At 35.5% G+C, this 20,793-nt stretch overlaps 1 protein-coding gene across 11 annotated transcripts in view; it reads right to left on the reverse strand.

The window, feature by feature from the left end:
- Positions 1-20,793, reverse strand: part of ROBO2 (roundabout guidance receptor 2) — a 1,778,513-nt gene that overhangs the window by 49,387 nt on the left and 1,708,333 nt on the right. For all 11 annotated transcript variants that reach the window (XM_050782129.1, XM_050782128.1, XM_050782122.1 and 8 more), the window contains 3 exons: positions 10,683-10,865; positions 4,421-4,463; positions 2,851-2,978 (listed from right to left, as the gene is read on the reverse strand). In XM_050782129.1, the coding sequence (XP_050638086.1) occupies positions 2,851-2,978; positions 4,421-4,463; positions 10,683-10,865 (354 nt within the window). The remainder of the gene's footprint in view (positions 1-2,850; positions 2,979-4,420; positions 4,464-10,682; positions 10,866-20,793) is intronic.

Raw genomic sequence — 20,793 nt, forward strand, 5'->3', positions numbered from 1 at the left:
ACTTGTGTTTGAAACCTATGAGTTATACAAAGCCTTCCTCCACTTGGAATTGGTAATTCATTCTGTAGTTTTTCAGCACCCTGGTTATACTTGTACTCACATTTATTTCCTTTTGTTTTATATAATGATCTGTATGAATGACTGTCTCCTTCACTGCATCATAAAGTCACTTGAAGACAGGAGCATATGGGATTTATGTCTGCATTTTCATAATTGCTCACCCAGTGTTTTGAAGAGAGTAAGCACTTGCTGACTTGAATGATTAAATAAATTTTTTATGGTTTGCTTTGATAAAATGTAGATTTATGCTATAATTAGTAACTTTATTATTCTAAGCACTATTTTTATTACATTCAAACATGTATTGTCATTTCATTCTTAAAGGGGAAATGTCAGTATCCATCCTTATTCTTCTAAGTGAATATGGTTATATAGTCATACATGTGAATCCACCTTTACAACAGAAAGCAGAGTTTTCTACAACCAGATGTCAAATTATTTATCTTGAGGAATCTTAGTTTATTGACCCTTAACATGGAAATATGATTATCTATTTCATACATTACTATGCAAGTAAAATGAATTAAAATATACAAAAAAAATTTTAACAGTATTTCTGGCACAGAGTAAATGCTTAAAATGACTCTCACATGGATAAGGGACACAGTCAACCCTAAAAAATGTTGTCTTGGCCTTGCTGTTCATCTATGAGATATTTCACATTGTGAAAATGGAAGAAAAACCTTGCATATCTCCAAGGGTACCCTTTTGTGAAATTTGACTGAGACATTTTACATGTCAAGTTAGCCTTGTGGAAACTGAAAATTCATTTCCTCCATCTGTAAGCATTTACTTCTTGATAAAACAGTAGCATGTCATATTATTTCAATAAAAATACAAGCGGTAAAAGAGGCAGTTATTCCTTGATTGATAAAAGCTGTGGGAAGAGAATTCCTTTTGACAAAATCAGTCTACATAGCAGGGGAGGGACATTTTTGTTTCCTGATGAGCAGGTGCTCAGGCACAGAAACTACCCATGGCAAAGTGATAGCCTACAGTTGACCACAGTCAGGTCACTTAGGGGAGGAAGCTACTACTGGAGTCTCTGGGCAAATGAGAGTCCTAAGTGGGGTGTGTTGGCTTACAGAAAGGGAAGACGAAGCTGAGGAGTCATATAACTTACTTTCCATTCTCTCACTCCACTGATGCCTGGTCATTGATGGTATGCCAAACTTTGTGCTAAATATATATATATATATATATAAATATATATATATATATATATATATATTCCCCTTCTCATAGTTGGTACTGACAGAATGCAGAGTTATGCAATAATTAGTAGCTTCATTATTTGAAATGCAATTTTAAATGTAGTCAAACATAGTGGTAATCCATTCTTAAAGAGAAAATGCTATGACTATTCTTCTCAGTTCTCAGTCAATCTGGTTATATACTCATGCATATGAAATCAACCCATCGAGGCTTATAATGGACTCCGAAAAATTTAACAGAGCCCTAAGCCTCCTTCATTAATTCTAAAAGTCCTGAAATCTTACAGCGAATTCATACAGCTTTACTTGGATCACAGCACTATTCTAATTAATCACTCCAATTTTCTACTGTTACTCCATTCTTCATCCAGCTGCAGGCTGGATGACTTAAAACAGTACTTGGATCCCAGCATTCTCCTGTTAAAAATCCATCAATGGCTTGTGATAACCCTCTGAACGAAGCCTAAACTCTTTATGTGACTTAAAAGGTCCTTTGTTAGCTATCCTTCTGTGTTTCTTACCATTTCTGCTTCCTCGTACTTTATACTCAAGTCATTAGGAAATTCTTGCATTTCTCAAGTAGGTCAATGTCTTTTATTTCTGGAACTTAAAATAGAGCAATTTCTTTTCTACACACTGTTTTTTTTTTTCATACTTTTGACTCATTTTTAAGCTTGCTTCAGGTATCAACTTAAATAATACTCTGTTCATAGAGCTTTCTTCCTCCCAATTGGTAGACATTCCATGTGGGGTTCTGGCAAGGCAGTTTAAGTATATTTAATGTCTGTATAATCTTCCACCAATGGAAAACTCACATGAACCTGCCAAGCCACACTGAGATCAGAGAGCTCCCTACTCCTCTCATCAACCAAGCTCTCTCGTATTGACTGGATGACAAGGTGAAGGCAGGGGAAGGTGGTAGTTTTTTACAGAAGGTTACTTCTGTCTCCTTACAAACCCACAGGGAGAGGACTCTGGCACCAAATTTTGAAGGCTTTAGCATGTCATCCACCTAGTACTTTTTTGTCTTTTTTTTTTTTTGGATACCAGTTATTAATTGTGGAACTACAGAAAAGTTCTCTCTCAAGATGTTATATTGACTTAATTGTCTATTTCTTACATGACATATTATATGAGGGCAAGGACCATCTTTTTTATATCAGTATTAGATTATACGGTCTTCCATAGTGCCAAGTACACAGGAGATGCTCAATAAATACATGTTAAATGAGAAAGAGAAGGGAAACCTCTAGTCCAAAACCATAAGCCCTAGTTAGCAAAACAGTTTCTGAGTTCAGTAATCTTGTACTAGTAATCCTGCAAACAAATATATTATAAATATTTATCATCTTGGTTAGTAATAGCTTCCTTAAAAGTTTGGTTTTACTCAAGGTAATAAAGACAAAATAGTTTCACATTAAAATATTTAGCAAATGTACAGCACTGTTGGTGCATATGTTTCATTAACTTTAATTATGGGAGTAAATATTCTCTGATATGTCTCTTTAAAAAAAATCCAGGAAGGTCAAAAAAAGAGAGAGAACTCAAATAACGTTATTTATAAAACATAACTTACCTCCACGGCCAAAATTTCCAATATCATTTGGGCCACTATTACTATTATTTACTGGCAAGCTTGTGGCTGGCCAAGAATCAGCAAGCCATGGATAGCTGGGATCACCAGCATTTAGAAGACCTGGACGGCTAAAACAGAGATTACAAGGAAATTAATGCATGGAGCTCAATGCAAGATTTTGACACCCATCTCATGCAATATAAAGGGTTAAGAAATCGAAGATATTAATTGACTTCAAATTAATACATGTAGACTCCCTAGAATTAAATAACTCCAGCAATTCATTAAGGCTATACATAGATTAACAGTGGACACAGGGAGTCCTTGCCCGGGATTCTGTCCACGTCCAGATGAATTCAGGTGTCTGCCCTGAAACTGGTAGGAATCAATAACATACTAGGATCCCAAAACAAGGTTTGATGATAAATTGGCACCTCAAGGGAACAACTGCTCAAAGTGACTTCTGTATGTCAGCCATTTCTAAAACTTTGGGCTATTCCTTCCTCAATTCCCGCAGCTCCCTTATGTATCTGTCCCCTCTAGGCTGTAACCCTTGTTATGACCCTTCACGCTTGACTTGGAGGCAAGGAACAAGGAACTTAGTGAAATTAATGAACAGTATTTATACTCTCCATCAATAGCACATTTCCAAGTTCTTATCTGCAAAACATCAAGGGCATATTAAGGGATTTTTTTTAAGGTAATGAAAGATACACTGTGATCTGATCCAGCATGTGAGTATAGTCTATGAGGAAAATTTCCTTCACGTCATATTTAATAAAGAACTCCCTTCTTTAATATAAAAGATGGGATTCTGATTCCTTTCTAGATTACTAGCATATTTACACGGAAATAGAACATCTATAATCATTACACTTTTCTTTTGATAGACCCCTTCTGGTACAATCCCTAAGAGAAACATGTGTTTCTATGGAAACTGCAATAAGAAGACCCAACTGCTTTCTTGCTACATCCACAAGCTCTCATTAGACTTAATCTCTTTTTGCTAAAATATTGATTACATGGGAGATTGGAAGTTATTACCAGGGCCTAATTACAATCTCCATATTGGCAAAGGGAAAATAGATGAGGATATATGAGTTTGTTATCAGCTTTTATCAATTTCAATTGAGTATCCAAAGTTGTGGAATCCAGTCCTATCAATCTATAGCCTATTCATCATCCATGAATCATTTACTTTGTGATCGATTATGTGTAATTGTTCACTCACAGCAATTTAGTGAGAGCCAATAAGGAGTCTTAAACAACAGCAACTTCATTTGCTAATGTCTAATTAATGCAATAAACATCCTGCTAACAAATGAACACATTCCATGTGATATGTACTACTAATTTCTTCAGGGGCATCTGGGAGATATGAAACATCTGGACCTGATTCCTCTAAAGTGCACAACAGATAGATCATTAAACTTTGTGCTAAGCCATTTAATTCCTCTCAGAATTCTCAGACTTTTAAATGATCATTTATTACAATAATAGCCTCTTACTATAGTGTTTCCCCAGTCCTGATTAAAAAAATAATACTAATGAAGCCATCTCCTTAGCATACCTTCCGTTGGTCATTAGTCCTCCATCTCCTCTTTGAAACGTAACTATAAAAAAAGAAAAAAAAGGAAGACATGCACGCACAAGTCGTCAATATTAATTACAATTCATAACAACTACATATTGGCCCTTAGTTTAGAGCTGAGGCCTCTGGGAATTTTAACAAAATATAATTAACATAATTGTACAGAGAGTAACAGTGGTTTGGCCCCAAGGCAAAGCCATCATTTGCTCCAATTTTAATAGGACATTTCAAAATTCTTTAAGCCAAATCCAAGGTTAAGTTAAAGAACCAATTCGTATTTAAATGTCAAACCTGTTACAATGAGTATATATAGTGATATTGCAAGATCATCGTAACATTATTGTGAATTTATCAAATCAAGATTTTTAATTTTAAAACAAAGGTGTCCTAATTAGAAGGCATAAGGCAAAACACTCATAATAGAAATTGAAGCAGGGAAGTTCCAACATGTTATGTCCTTCTAATGAAACTTATTGACTACAGATTTTTCACCATCACAAATCCTTTGATGACCCTCATAAACAGTGATAATTACAACAGACGTGAACTATAATTAATAGAGAATAACATGCTCACAAAAATGAATTTTTCAAATAATTGATACTGAATATATTCCTAATTGTATGTAGTGATCAGAAAAGTTGAATCCTCCATATAACTATGGAACTTATTAGCAACACCAGTAAGCATCCACCAGAGCTACAGCCAGTGAATCCAGTGAATCTCCTCTCTCCAGTCAATAGTTTCAAGTCTACAAAGCCAACAACATGAAAGTGGATTTTAACGACTGGTCAAAGAACGTTATTATCAGTTCAGGTCCGTCATCCATTGCCCAAACCTCTGCAGCCAAAGGTATTTGGACTCCAAAATGATTCAGAATTGAGAAAGGTAATATACTTTGCATATTACAAAGAGGTTCTAAAACAGTAAACTGTATTCAAAGTTATTTAGTTTTTCTGCAGTGGAATGTGAACATCCATTATTAGTAGAATAAAGTCTACAAATAGCTTCACATTAGTTTGGATCAAATTTTGCCATTACATTATGGCAAACTAGAAAATTATTTTTAAAAAGAAATGTGGAGTTTAGAAGTGTACAGCTTGCAAAAGTGCAATGAACCTGCAATTCTGACCAAAATTAACGTGGATTGGCTAAACCAATCACTGGGGATGAAGGAGAAAAAAATACCATTTTCACTGCTGTGCACCCAGTAAACCCTGTCTTTGGAAGGCATTGACTATATTTACTATGATTTTTTAAATGTGGTAAGTACAGGGGAAAATAAATGAAATTTAATTAGTTGATTCATATTTGTAAGTAAATAGAGGATATATTGCCACTTAATATATACACATAGTGAATACTTCTTAATTTGAGTAACTCTCCATAACTCCTCTGTTCTCAAGTTTGGGCTATCAGATATGGTGATGACTCTTTAAATTTTACGAATTTCCAAATGAAGTCCCTCCTTTAAGGTTATCTACTAATAGTATCTCTCATGATATCAGAATCAGGTAATATGATTATAAACTCCAAGAGTCTTCATGGGACAGTAAAGCATATCAGGACTCTCAGGAAGTTCTTATTGGTACCTGAAATATACTCTGCCTTATCAGTTGTACATGTAATATCTCAAACGCATTGCAAAACAATCCTGACATAACCTTTGCATCTGCTCAGCACTGGCTATAGGCACATGCTCAGAGAAGAGGAAAGAATACAAATGCGAAAGGCTCACTGAAGTGCGCGGAATCAGGAATCAGCAGTGCATCTGTCCCACATTGTGCCCCTTTAATAACTGCTTTTAACAAAAAAGAATTAATCTGAAATAATTAATGCAAAAAATTGAGCACTGGAGATATTAAATAAATGCCTGATTAGTACACACGCAATGTGAAAACAGTATAGCTAATTAGCCTTCCATCTGATGTGACTTTCTAGTTTGTGGTTTTTCTTAATGGACTATCAAGTGATTGTTTTAGTCTGTTAAAAGAGAGTTAAGATAATGGTGTGAATATTATTGTGAATATGCAAATAAGCAGATGCTCATGGGCTACACCTCAAAATGTGCTGTTTAAGAGATATGTGAGAAGCTAAATTGTTTTCCCTAATTTAGATGCTCTTTTGTCCCATTCAAACTTTCTGTTAGTGCCAGAGCAATAAACAATATTACAGGAAAGGAGGACAACAGAAGCAGAGGTACAAACATTGAGTTGTACTTAACTTTAATACACGAACCAGTGGCAAATTCTTCAGGACATGTAAAGTTTAAAGTATTATAATAGAACACTGAAAACCTTATAAAAAATATATCACGAGGCCGGGCGCAGTGGCTTACGTCTGTAATCCCAGCACTTTGGGAGGCCCAAGGGGTTGGATCACGAGGTCAGGAGTTCAAGACCAGCCTAGCCAAGACAGTGAAACCCTGTCTCTACTAAGAATACAAAAATTAGCCGGGCATAGTGGCAAGTGCCTGTAATCCCAGCTATTCGAGAGGCTGAGGTAGGAGAATTGCTTGAACTCTGGGGGCGGAGGTTGCAGTGAGCTGAGATCATGCCAGTGCACTCCAGCCTGGACGACAGAGTGAGACTCTGTCTCAAGAAAAAAAAAAGATATATATATATACACATATATACACATAATGCATTAAAGTTAATTTGCAAACTTGTTAGGGCATGAACACTATAGTATGTATGGCCAATATCTGGCAATTGAAAACTAAATGCCGTGAGCAAAATAATTTAAATTTAAAAATATTTCATATTAAGCATTTGGGACAATCTATTTTCTGTTTCTGTTCCCATCACCATTAAAATACGGTTTTCAAATGATTCTAGACTGCCAATAGGGTGTCAAAGTATTCCGTAAAGACATTTATCTCTGTATCTGTGCATATTAACGACACAAGGCAAAACTTCACACTACATTATGTAAGTATTTGATGACCTTAAAAAGGTTCATATATAATTTAGTACAAAATCTGAATGTCCATTTTGTATTATTTCTGTCAGAATTTTTTAAAAACTCTTCTCTTAATGGGTTGTTTAGTTGTGTTTCTAAAGAAGAGAAAAAAAGGGAACACTTTTTCAAGTTTCATTTTTTACTTTATGCTGCAAAACTGGTTCTATTTTGAAAAGTAGATCAAAAGGAACAACTTCTCTTAGATCATGAAGTTTAGGGAAGACTACAAATAACTATGAACAATGAGAACTCCTCAAAGGGAAATCATATCTGGTGTTCTGATCAGGGTTTTGTGTGTGTGCAGAAAGACGAACATACAAATAAAACGCCACAGCAAATTGAAAGCTATTTTGAGGTGGTTCTCATTTCGAAGAAGTGTTTGCCTTGAAGCTGTAAGAAGGGTTGGGTGTGGTCAGACAATCTTGTTCTCATCACAATTTTGATAATCACAGAGTAGTAACTTTGCGCTTATTAGAGATACCTATGGAATAACTGTGACTCTCAATCAGAAGTCTCTGCTAGTATCCAAAAATTAAGAACTTTCAAGGAGTTACACACGGAATATTTTAGCTTCTACTAACTGAATAGTATAAGTGCTTAGGTTTCCAAAAAGCTCTGCAGACACCACAATCTAAAATGTTTTTGAAAACATTTTGAATTTCTTGCAATTTCTGCAACACATATAAGGTAAAGAGATTTTGCAAGGTTATAGCATACAAAAAGTAACTCTAATATGACCTCACAGAATTAATCCTAACCTCATGCCTGCTACAACTGGGGTAGAAGAGGAGAAAACATAACTGTGGTAAATTGACATTTTGAGTGAGGAAGCTTTCAGAGTGCCTGTCTTTAGTAGGTCACATTTTCCTACTCCAAATGGAAACTTTACTGTTGCAGCCAAGCCTCATTCCCTTTCCCGATGAGCTATTTCTCAAATATGAATGTAGATTAATCCTTTTTTAATAAGCACTAACTCAGCCCAGATAATCAGAGTATAAAAAATCCATTAAATCTTTTAAGTGCCTTGGATGGTTTTGTCCAATAATTTATATTTCACTGATGATTTTAAGACGTATGTGTGAAGTGTTTAGCATTTCACATAATTTGTTCACTCACATTAAATTGTTTATATTTACTGAGCTTCATAAAATCTGTTATCTTCAGAGTCAGCCATCTATCAGTTAAGTATAAAACTTCTGAAAGGCTTCTCTCTGGCTTGGCCTTATTCCAAAATACCTGAAGGGCACAGCACCTTCTGAGTTAGCAGTTCTTCTACAAGCAGATGAGTATCAATAACAATAAAAAATTGTAATAGGAAATGTACTATTCTTGTCAAGCTCAATGATCAACATCTATTTTCAAATTAAGTGCATAGGCTGTGCAAAGAATTGCTGTTAAAAAAAGAAGAAAAGTCTCTCTGGTGTAATTTTACTAACAGTATAAACTTACTACCTATGAGAGATATTTTATTTCTAAGGAGTGAGTGAATGAAGAAATATGGAGGATAAAAATGCAACACTCCAAATGTGAATATATTAGAATTTTGCACTGAACTGACCAGCATAGTCAATTTTTTATTATCATTGCTAACGTCAAGCAAAGGGATACACACCAAATAGTCCATGAATTAAATCAGTTCTTCCTTATATTTCACATGATTTATACAAGTGTATCACAGAGATGTAATATAACACGGCGGCTGATTAAACAGAAAGGTGATGGGCAATGCCTTCAGCGATGAAGGCAGAGAACTGGACTGCATAACAAGAAGGCACATTAAAGTATCACTAATTTTCCAGACTTTGACACTCAGCAGTTACTGCCTAGCACCCCTTTCTGCAAAGAATCCCTCACTGTTGAAGTGATATAGCACTTGGGTGACAAATTATGAGGAAGCAGAGAGGCAGCAACCAATGAGAAATGAGAATGGCAGGATGATGGCATGTCACCAAACATGGAAGCCTTTTGTCAATAGATATGCTGTACTACTTTCTCTGGTCCTGGAAATGTATTCTATCAAGTAACTAATACATTTTATCTTCATAAGATACAGACACAAGCTACAATGCTATAATCAAATGATCATAAACATATAAATGCATCAAATAACAAGCAAGGCAACCAAGTCAGTGCTATACTCATCATTTTGCACTATTTCCACATTCTCAGCAGTTTAGGCGCCTACAAGCCACAGCATCTTAAAAGCTTAATAACCAATGACGCCTCTGTCAAAATCAGTTACTAAGACATTTATGCTTCCTAGCAAAGTTAATATTAGAAATAGAAGATTGAATGCAATGTCTCAAAAACTTCTTACATATTTGTAAAATCATGTCCAATTAAAATTGGTCCCTTGTGAATTCTAGAAAGTGTGAAATGTTGTGAGATATTTCTTATTGTTATTGGAGAAAATATTTAAAATAAACTGCACTTAAAATTATAATCGAACGTCGCTTCAGTATTGAGTTAATTCTGTCAATCACTGACTTTACAATTTTGTGTCTCCTCTCTCTTCTCTCTCTACCATGGAGATATTCTGAAGGCCACGATATAGGACACCCTTGAAACTCTGTCCTGGATTCTAAGAAGAAAACATTGTTGTGAATGTGCAGACCATCTAGGGTCTTCTTTTTATTGTTCTGCTTCAGCTTCTTTCTCTTTCTCTTCATTTTCCTTTTCTTTTAAAATACTGCTTGTTTGCATTGTAATAAGAGTCTATGTAAGTGAACAGTAAATCACTTAATTCATGCCTCATCAGTCTTATCAATTCTGGTGAGATTTTTGCTTGTCAGTATTTTTCACGAGGGACATTTCCTATTGTAATCTGCGTCCTGACACACTAAAAGCTATATTTCAAAATGTTCTTCTTTCCTGAACATTTAAGTAATGCTCATGCATAAATCCACTTCTCAAACATGGCTTCATAGCATGTAACACATTGTGTGTGTGTGTATGTGTGTATCTGTGTGTGTGTGTATCTGTGTGTGTGTGAGTTTATGATTTCAAAGAACTAGTTGAGAAAAACAGTTAAGCATTTTTACCAGTCTGTGCTCTTGTTATGCTTCACTGGAGCTACAAGCAGAATGACTTTGCCTCATGGTTATAAAGTGATATGGTCAAGAGCAATGCATTAAAGCATGTTGAGTGTAATTGCATTTTACAGTGCAGGTTTCTAAAATAAGCCAAAATCACTCATTTGTTATTCCTTTCTGCTCCTTCCATTCATTTCATTACATTCCTACAGATTAAGAGATTTTCTTAGCTGGAAATAGTCACTTACCAGCATAGTTACTGAGTCCCTTCCTCTTCTTTCTTCTCCAATACAACCATATGCTAAAACCCATCAAAATTACCCAGCAGGCACCACCAATACCAGCAATAAAGGCCGGTTGCTTCACCACGTCAGTGATTTGCTCAGTTATGCTGTTATTGTTTTCAGTAATGACAACTTCATTACGTCTCCCTTTGGAAAAAACAATAGTATTAGTATATATTCAAACAAAAATAAGCACAGGAATACAAACATGATGCATCAAAAATGAAGAAAAATTATTTGAAGGCAGGAAATACTTGTTTTGAGCCTATCACAAGTATTGATAAGCATAGTTGATAATTTTCAAAAGAAGAATCAAATCATGAGTTTGAAAATGTGATTAAGAACACTGACCTCTTGTGTTGTGGTTTGCTATGGACGGATTCACAACCACATATTGATTTATCACCTTATAAATTATAAAAATAGTACCAGGAGTTGAATTAATAACTTATCTTGAATTATATACAGTGTTTTTAAATATAGTTTTCATTTTTAAGACAGCAATGACAACTTTTAACATGAGGTGTTTGCAAATTGCCTTTCTGCTGAGGCACTGTCCATATTCAATTGTTTGTAATTCACAAGAACATGTAACTTAATGTTAACTTTAATATTCTACCAAAGAGCTTATTTTGAGCAAATATCCTTTCATTTTCTGGAGAGTATTAAAACTACTAAACAAAACAATGACAATTATGTAAACAGCTTTCACAGAGATCAGCATGCATAATTAAAATATGAAAAGATGAAACTCATATATTCCCTTAAAGTATCTGAAACTAATTTGAAAATCCATTTGAAAGGCAAATTTAAAGAACAACTTAAAAATTAACTTTGAGGCCTCCATCACTGAGAAATACATTTAAATCTGGACTCAGATTATTCTAGAACTAGTCGTGTTTGGAAAATTTAGACCCCTCAGATAATTAAGAAAATCTCAGTCTGCATTTTAAATCGGTCTTAAACTTGTGGAATCATAAGATTTATGGGCTTATTTAGCAGATTAAGAAATGTAGACACTGGGAATTAAGTGATTTCTAATGTCAATGTGATGCCTAATTAGTGACTAATCAAAGACTTTTAAAAGGTAAGTGGTAAGCAAAATATAAATGGCACATTTCAGCATACGACATCAAAGGAATGTGTGGGATTTTCCCTGTTTTACTTATAGCACTGTAATATATTAAAAAGATCATGGTCTTTGAAGTCATGATTTTGATGAAACAACTCTGCCACTTACTAGCCAAGTAAGCAGTAAGCTTAATCTTCCAGAGCCCGTGTCAGTTGGATGGCACCAGTATTGTCTACTTCATGTATTTTGGGAGGATTGAAGTGGAGGCTAATACGAAGACAGTAGTTTTTGACTCAAAATTATGACCCATGTAAGTTTAAGGGCTGCTTTAAGGACTTCTCAGTCAACCTCAGTGACATGAGTGATAAATTATCTAGATTTGAGAATCCTGCAGATCTCAATTCCCTTGTTTACCTCACTGCTCCTCCTTTCTTCCAAGGCAGAAAATTAGCCTACATTTCCTAGCATCTTTTGCAGTAGAGTTCAAAAAAGTAATTGAGCATTAGCCAGTGGTAACTAGGAACAAAATGTGCACATGACCTTCCAGGCCTGATCCCTAACACTGCCTTGACTTGAAACTCTATTTCCTCATTGGTTGGACAGAAACAGGGGATCTGTTGGAGGATGTTAAGCTTCTAAGACATGGGAGAGCTATGGTTTGAAAGATCCAAAACCCCTGAATAATGACATTGAGTAGAAACTCCATTTCCCATTCTGCTGATCCATATTGGTCTGAGCTGTGAATTAGAAATAAAATTTTATTTTGTTAATCTTTTCAAAATACAGGCTTTTTTATCATAGCTGTTAGCATTTCCTTACACATAATCCATTCCTGAAAGGTCTTTTGATTAAATTTCAGATTTAAATACCAAAGTCACTTATGTAGTAAATCTGGCTCATTTTCCCACTCTGTCTGCCTTTAATTATTATACATGTAAACATAGTCAAAACTGTATTTAAAATGAGCTCATATTTTCCATATGAGACATACACCTATCTGGTGATTTCCTTAACTATTAGCAATTATCAGAAAGAAAACATATACCTTATTGAACAGAGAAAAGAAAAGTTGGCCTTCATTTTTGTAAACGGTCCACAATATATCATATTTAGTAAGCTGCAATATTTATGTTACGCAAGGTGTATTGCTATTTTTTATGCTGCTGGTATTTTTGAAACAATGTTGTCAGTTGGACTAATTAGAGCATAGACAAGGGATGTGTGTGACCTGTAACGCTCCATTGTTCTTGCAGACAAAAAATATAATGAAATATAATGTCTTCCTCCCATTGGAGAGTAATGAAGAACAAAACTAATTTGTTGGACTAAAAACTAATTAGACACATCAGGTTTGATTGTACCTATTACCGTGAAAGTTTGCAGCTGTTCCACATATTATAACCAACTATGTAATGTAAGCTTGAAAAGCCAAATGATTAGAGAAGCAATAACTATATTATTAAGCAAAATAACTAAAATTCTTAAGTCAATGTAAATTGGTTATATGACAAATGGCTTAATGGATATATATCTGAATGTATTTGATTGTATTTTTGTGTCTGTAAATGCAATGATACAGAATTATGGACACTTTGATGTAAAAGTCATCTTACCATAGGAAACTGCACAGAAAAGAACAATACCAATGTTAAGCCAGTGTAAGGCAGTGTTTTACATTTTTACAATGTTTTAATTAATGGTCCCTTAATGGAACTTTCTGGAAGGAATGCTAAACTGAGAAGGAATAGATGGAACAATACATGGTCTGGCATAGTACAAATCTAAAGTTCTCAACCATAAATTACATCAAATGCCAATACATGATTTAATTAAAACAAAGGGGAAATGTGGTACAGTTTGAGTCACTTCAAGTGCCATTTCCAGTTCTGAATAGACAATGGGAAAGTGTAAATTGAAACAGAAAAGAAGATTAGCCATCACTAAATCACTTTTCAACCAAGGAATAACAGTTGTGTAGATAAGGGCATCAGACAAGATGTTAAGGTAGATACGCAGGAGTAATTAAGGAAACAGTTAGAAGGCTTCTCAGTACAAATGTAGATATTAAAAAGAAATAAATCTCTCAAGAACAAATAGCCTTTTCTAGGTTGAATTGTGATTTTTGTGTGTGTGTGTGTACACAAAAAATAGAATTTCTATAATTATATTTTATAATTACATTTTTAGTATAGCATATTTTAACTATTTGAATAAAAGATGGAAATATTTCTTTCTAGATTACTTTTATCTCATAGAAAAATCTGAAAACACTCGTATGAAACGCTAAATAGCAAATTAAAAGGTACTCATTACCCATCTGAAGACTCAGACTTTTATAAATGATAGGAAAATTAAGTGAAATTTTTGATTTAAAATAATCATTAACTTTATTATGTTAAGTTACAGTTCAGTTGTTCAGTGCATAACTGTGATAGTCATGACATGAGCTTGGTTATACTGTATGCTTGTAATTTTTTACTTCCCTACAAGGAAATAAATCCCCCAAATATCTGGCAGATAGTCACTAGGAAGAAGAAGAGTCAAGAAAGCTTTACTTGAGAATGGTATTTATAGCATGGTACTGGTACCAAAACAGAGATACAGACCAACGGAACAGAACAGAGCCCTCAGAAATAACACCACACATCTATAACCACCTGATCTTTGACAAACCTGACAAAAACAAGAAATGGGGAAAGGATTCCCTATTTAATAAATGGTGCTGGGAAAACTGGCTAGCCATAAGTAGAAAGCTGAAACTGGATGCCTTCCTTACACCTTATACAAAAATTAATTCAAGATGGATTAGAGACTTAAATGTTAGACCTAAAACCGTAAAAACCCTAAAAGAAAACCTAGGCAATACCATTCAGAACATAGGCACGAGCAAGGACTTCATGACTAAAACACCAAAAGCAATGGCAACAAAAGCCAAAATTGATAAATGGGATCTAATTAAACTAAAGAGCTTCTGCACAGCAAAAGAAACTACCATCAGAGTGAACAGGCAACCTACAGAATGGGAGAACATTTTTGCAATCTACCCATCTGACAAAGGGTTAGTATCCAGAATCTACAAAAAACTCAAACAAATTTACAAGAAAAAAAAACAAACAACCCCATCAAAAAGTGGGCAAAGGATATGAACAGACATTTCTCAAAAGACATTTATGCAGTCAACAGAAACATGAAAAAATGCTCATCATCACCTGCCATCAGAGAAATGAAAATCAAAACCACAATGAGATACCATCTCACACCAGTCAGAATGGCGATCATTAAAAAGTCAGGAAACAACAGGTGCTGGAGAGGATGTGGAGAAATAGGAACACTTTTACACTGTTGGTGGACTGTAAACTAATTCGACCATTGTGGAAGACAGTGTGGCGATTCCTCAAGGATCTAGAACTAGAAATATCATTTGACCCAGCCATCCCATTAGTGGGTATATACCCAAAGGATTATAAATCATGCTGCTATAAAGACACATGCACATGTATGTTTATTGCAGCACTATTCACAATAGCAAAGACTGGGAACCAACCCAAATGTCCATCAGTGACAGACTGGATTAAGAAAATGTGGCACACATACACTATGGAATACTATGCAGCCATAAAAAAGGATGAGTTCATGTCTTTTGTAGGGACATGGATGCAGCTGGAAACCATCATTCTCAGCAAACTATGGCAAGAACAGAAAACCAAACACCGCATATTCTCACTCATAGGTGGGAACTGAACAATGAGAACACTTGGACACAGGAAGGGGAACATCACACACCGGGGCCTATCATGGGGAGGGGGGAGGGGGAAGGGATAGCATTAGGAGATATACCTAATATAAAAGATGAGTTAATGGGCGCAGCACACCAACATGGCACATGTATACATATGTAACAAACCTGCACGTTGTACACATGTACCCTAGAACATAAAGTATAATTTTAAAAATGGTATTTATTACTAAAGAAAAAAAACTATGAAAGGAAAATAAATTATTTGACAATCTTACTTATTTTTCACTTAGAATAATTATATTCAGCCAATCCATTTCATAAAGATATAGATACAGATATAGATATTTTGTACTGTCTCTGTGGCATATATATGCCAGTATACAGCATATATATACACACACACATATATACACACACACACACGCATATATATAGCTTTTTAAGTGAAAAAGTAAGAGCTTATTTCTAAACACTATAAATGAATGCACACACATATACACACACACATATGTTAAATCCTTTTGGGTGTACCTGTATTTCTTTCTTATTCCAATTTATTTTAGAAAATCTCAGAAGGACAAGATTGTAGGTTTCCCTCAGGTTAAGGAATTAATTCAGTCTGAATGACTAATTAAGAAAGAAGCCAATTTAAAGAAAAGTTAATACTTTTAACTTTTTCTCTACAATACTTTTAATATATAAAAGAAAGAATACCTAGAGAATCTAAAAAATGTTAACACTATGACTGAATGTTAAATCTGTCCATATACAATACATATTTGTAATAGAAAGAATCATCTAGAAGCTGGCAGTCTGCTTTATACGCATCATTTTAGAAAATAGAAAAAAATGGGAATGGCTGATATCAAACACTGGACAAACACTTTAAAAATATGTAAACTATAGGAATTTTTTTTAACAATTTTTACATTGACTTTTATTTAACAAAACCACATATTTACAATTCAAAAAAGTCCTACTTTGATACATTTTACTAAATAAAATTAAAGGTTAACTGTACAAGCAATTAAAACATGGTATGTAGTAGCAAGTGTTATCAGGAGTTTTCAGCAAACTCTTTAAAATAGTCAAAAGTTAAGCAGTTAAAAAGTACTTCTGAAGTGAACGCCATTTCTAAATGGGATCCCAAGGCCTGGTGGGAGAGGCAGCCTCACTCTACCGGGCAGGCTGGACAAAGGTCCCCGCCCGGAAGTCTTAGACTCTGAGAGTGAACGGCATGTGAAGCGGAGTATGCAGACCTCTGGGGGGCAGCATGCCAGTGTCTCGTTTCCAGTTTACCTAAACCACACACAGGAGCAGCCTCTACACTCGAGAGTGAACGGCATGTGAAGCGGAGCATGCAGACCTCTGGGGGGCAGCATGCCAGTGTCTCGTTTCCAGTTTACCTAAACCACACACAGGAGCAGCCTCTGCACTCGCCAGCAGCCTCTGTGGCAAGGTGCTAAGCGACCCTGGTTGGGGACTCAGAACTTCAGAACTTTCTGGCCTCTGGACTCATGAACTGGCGAGACCTCACATGGAATATATATATATATATTTTTTTTATTAAAGGCACTGCCAAACAAATAAAAGCAGGGAAAACTGAAGGGGGTGCATTTATTGAATGAAGGGCACTTTACCAGAGGAAATCTGTAGTGACAAGGCTCTGTTTCCCTGAGAGAGCGCCACAATCCATACAGTGTAAGGTAGCCAGTACCTCAGCTGAATCAGCTCAATCTTATTGATATGAGGTGTCTCTGGGTGGAGTTCAGGGAGGCTGGAGTGACTAAAAATTGAGGGGAGAACCATGTGAAAGAGGGAGACAGTGGAGAGTGAGGCTCCCACATTTGTGTATACTCTCCCCTTACATCCAAGGGTGAACCCTGAACAGTGCCTGCAAAGAGAAGATTGTAAGGATCTGGTGAAAGCAGAGGTTTTAGCTCATGTTCACTGCAAAACCATGCTTAATTTTGAATTTCACCATGTTAGGAAGACCAGATAAAAATATAAGGCTTCTCACCGGAAGCCCAGGAGAGGGTCATGCCTTGAAAGTAAATATTTTACTGAGGTATTGCCTTGAGAATAAGGGCAAAACCTAAGAAGTCTCATACTAACTAGTGTAAAAACTAAGACATCACTGGTTAAAGGTGACCAGACAGTAATGTATGTGCCTGCTAGAACACAAACACTCTTCATAAGATCACAAAATTTTATTTCATCTGCAATGTTCAATATAGTAAAAAATTACCAGGCATGTGAAAGTACATAAACAACAAACCAGAAAAATATAACCTAAGGTCAGCTGAAAAGATAATCAATAGGAGTAGACTATGAGATAAGATGGATGTTGAAATAAGGAGTAAAGAACTTTAAGCAGCTATTACAATAGGTGTATGGACTTAATATGGTCATAACAAATAAGGGAAATGAAAAGTGTAAAAGGAAGCAAATAGAAATTATGGAACAGGAAAGTGTAACATAGGAAATGACCAGTTCCTTGGACACTTCCATTTCTTCCATGAAGAAGTAACAGGTATTGGGATATGCACTCCCATCACAAACAAGTAGGAGATGAGGCAAAATACGTGACAGAAAAGGATAGGACTGTGGTCTCAGACAGAAAGGAAAGAAACAGGGACAACTTTAATATTTTCACAGCTTTGTACCTCCAGATAACTTTATGATGCAGCCAAGGGTAACCCGAACATTGCTGAATGACGTCCCTGAGTTGAAAAGACTGAAGCACTCATGGAAGCTGAGGGGACTGAATTTTTTTTTTTTTTTCTCCTAGAGACGGAGTCTCCCTCAGTCACCCACGCTGGTGTGCTGGAGTACGCTCACTGCAACCTCTACCTCTTGAGTTCAAGCACTTTTCCTGCCTCAGCCTCCCAAGTAGCTGGGACTAGAGGCGCCCACGGCCACACCCGGCTAATTTCTTTTGTATTTAGTAGAGATGGGGTTTCACCATGTTGCCCAGCTGGTCTCCAACTCCTGAGCTCAGGTAATCAGCCAGGCTCGGCCCTTCAAAGGGCTAGGATTACAGGCGTGAGCCACCAAATATTAGTAAATTCAGCACATCTATGAAATGGATAATATATCATGACCAGTTGTGATTTATCCCAAGATTACAAGGTTGATTTACCTTTAAGGGTCATTCAATAGAATTCATCACATTAACACAAACAAGAAGAGAGAGAAAACATGATTATCCGAAAACACTTGAAAACATTTCACAACTACTAAAATGAGTAAGTGAGGTAGTAAGGTCACAAAGCACAAAGGCCATATAGAAATTAAATTTATGTGTAATACAAAAGAATTGGAAAAATAAATTTTAAAAATCCATTTATAATAGTGTAAAAAACATCAAATAGGCCAGGTATAGTGGCAGGACCTCATGCCTGTAATCCCAGCACTTTGGGAGGCCAAGGCAGGTGGATTGCTTGAAGTCAGGAGTATAAGACCAGCCTGGCCACAATAGCAAAACCCTGTCCCTACTAAAAATACAAAAATTAGCCAGAAGCGGTGGTGCATGCCTGTAGCCTCAGCTGCTCAGGAGGTTGAGGTGGGAGGAGGACTCCAACCTGGGAGAGGGAGGCTGCAGTGAGCCAAGATTGCGCCACTGCACTCAAGCACTCCAGCCTAGATGAGAGAGAGAAACATTTTCTCAAAAATAACAACAAAACAAAACACACACACACAAAATCAAATGCTCAAGAAATGTGTTGACACACTAAAAAGTGTAAAATATTGGACCAAAGTAAAGAACACTTAAATAATGGAAACATATATCACATTCCTGGAAAGAGAGTCATTATTAAAATATTTACTCTATGCATTTTGATGGATTTATTCACTGCACTTTCACTCACCATTCCAACACAAGTTTTAGAGATTTCAACAAGCTGATTTGAAAAGTATATGGAAAAGCAGAAGACCTATAATAAACAAAATAATTTTGCAGGAGAAAATGATGGAGTATTCACATTACCTGATTTCAAGGCTTACTATGAACTACAGTAACCAAGGCAGTGTGGTTTGGCATATGGATAGACATATAATCAAACTGAATCCCATAGGGAATTCAGGAATGCATCCACGTATATATGATTAACTGGTGGAAAGGAAAGTCTTTTTAATAAATGATGAGTACACAACATGGAAATAAATCAGCCTCATTCCTTTAACCACATTGCAGTTACCCTCAGATGAATTATAGACTTCCGCATAAAAGCTACAATTATAAAGCTTCTAGAGGAAAATATCCTCAGTATCTAGAGGTAAGCCACAATTTCTTAGGAAGCACCAAATATCAAAGAAAAAATGATAAATTGTACTTCATTAAAATGTAATACTTCTGTTCATCAAATGACATTATTAAGAAAATGAATAGGGAAGTCATGGACTGGGAAAAAATATTTGTTACACAAATACATGGAAAAGAACTTGTATCCAGAATGCGTAAATAACTCTTACTAATCAGTAACAAGAGACCATCCAATTTTTAAAAAGCAAATATGTGGTCAATTCACAGAAGAAACTATGTGGATGGCCAATAAGCACATGTAAAGTTTCTCGACATTATTAGTCATAAAAGAAAATTCAAGCCAAAATCACAGGTTATCCCAACTAGAATGGCTAAAACCACAAAAACTGGAAACCTCAAATGCTGGTGACAATGTAGAGCAACTGGAAGTCATTTTCCTTGCTGGTGGGAGTATGAAATTACACAACTTGAATATTGTTTAGCAGTTTCTTATAAAGTCAAACAAGACAAGTCTTTCACCCAGAAATTAGACTCCTAGGTATTTCTCCAAAAGGACACACACATTTACACAATAACATTCATTCTCTCAGGTGAAAAGCAGATAAACAAAATATGGCATCTTCATACGACTGAATACTACTCAGCCATAAAACGTGAACTGAATAATATATACGTGGATGAATCTCAAACCATTATCCTTAGTGAAAGAAACCAGATTAAAAAAAAATCACGTTCTGTATGATTCCATTTATATACATCTCAAGAACAGGCAAACATAATCTATGATAATAGGGAAAATTTTCATGCAATGATGATATTAGATTTAATATGATTTCTTCTTTGGGATGGTATATTTAGATTATAAAGTTTCTTCGGGACTGTTTCTTGTTAATTTTTGACATTTCTCTGGCTAAGAGGAAGCATACAGATTTGAAACATGATGCTCTCTCTTCAGTAACTATCTCATTTTTATTATATTTCAATGGCATCAAAATTG

This window comes from Macaca thibetana, chromosome 2, assembly GCF_024542745.1.
Source record: "Macaca thibetana thibetana isolate TM-01 chromosome 2, ASM2454274v1, whole genome shotgun sequence".
Lineage (NCBI taxonomy): Eukaryota > Metazoa > Chordata > Mammalia > Primates > Cercopithecidae > Macaca > Macaca thibetana.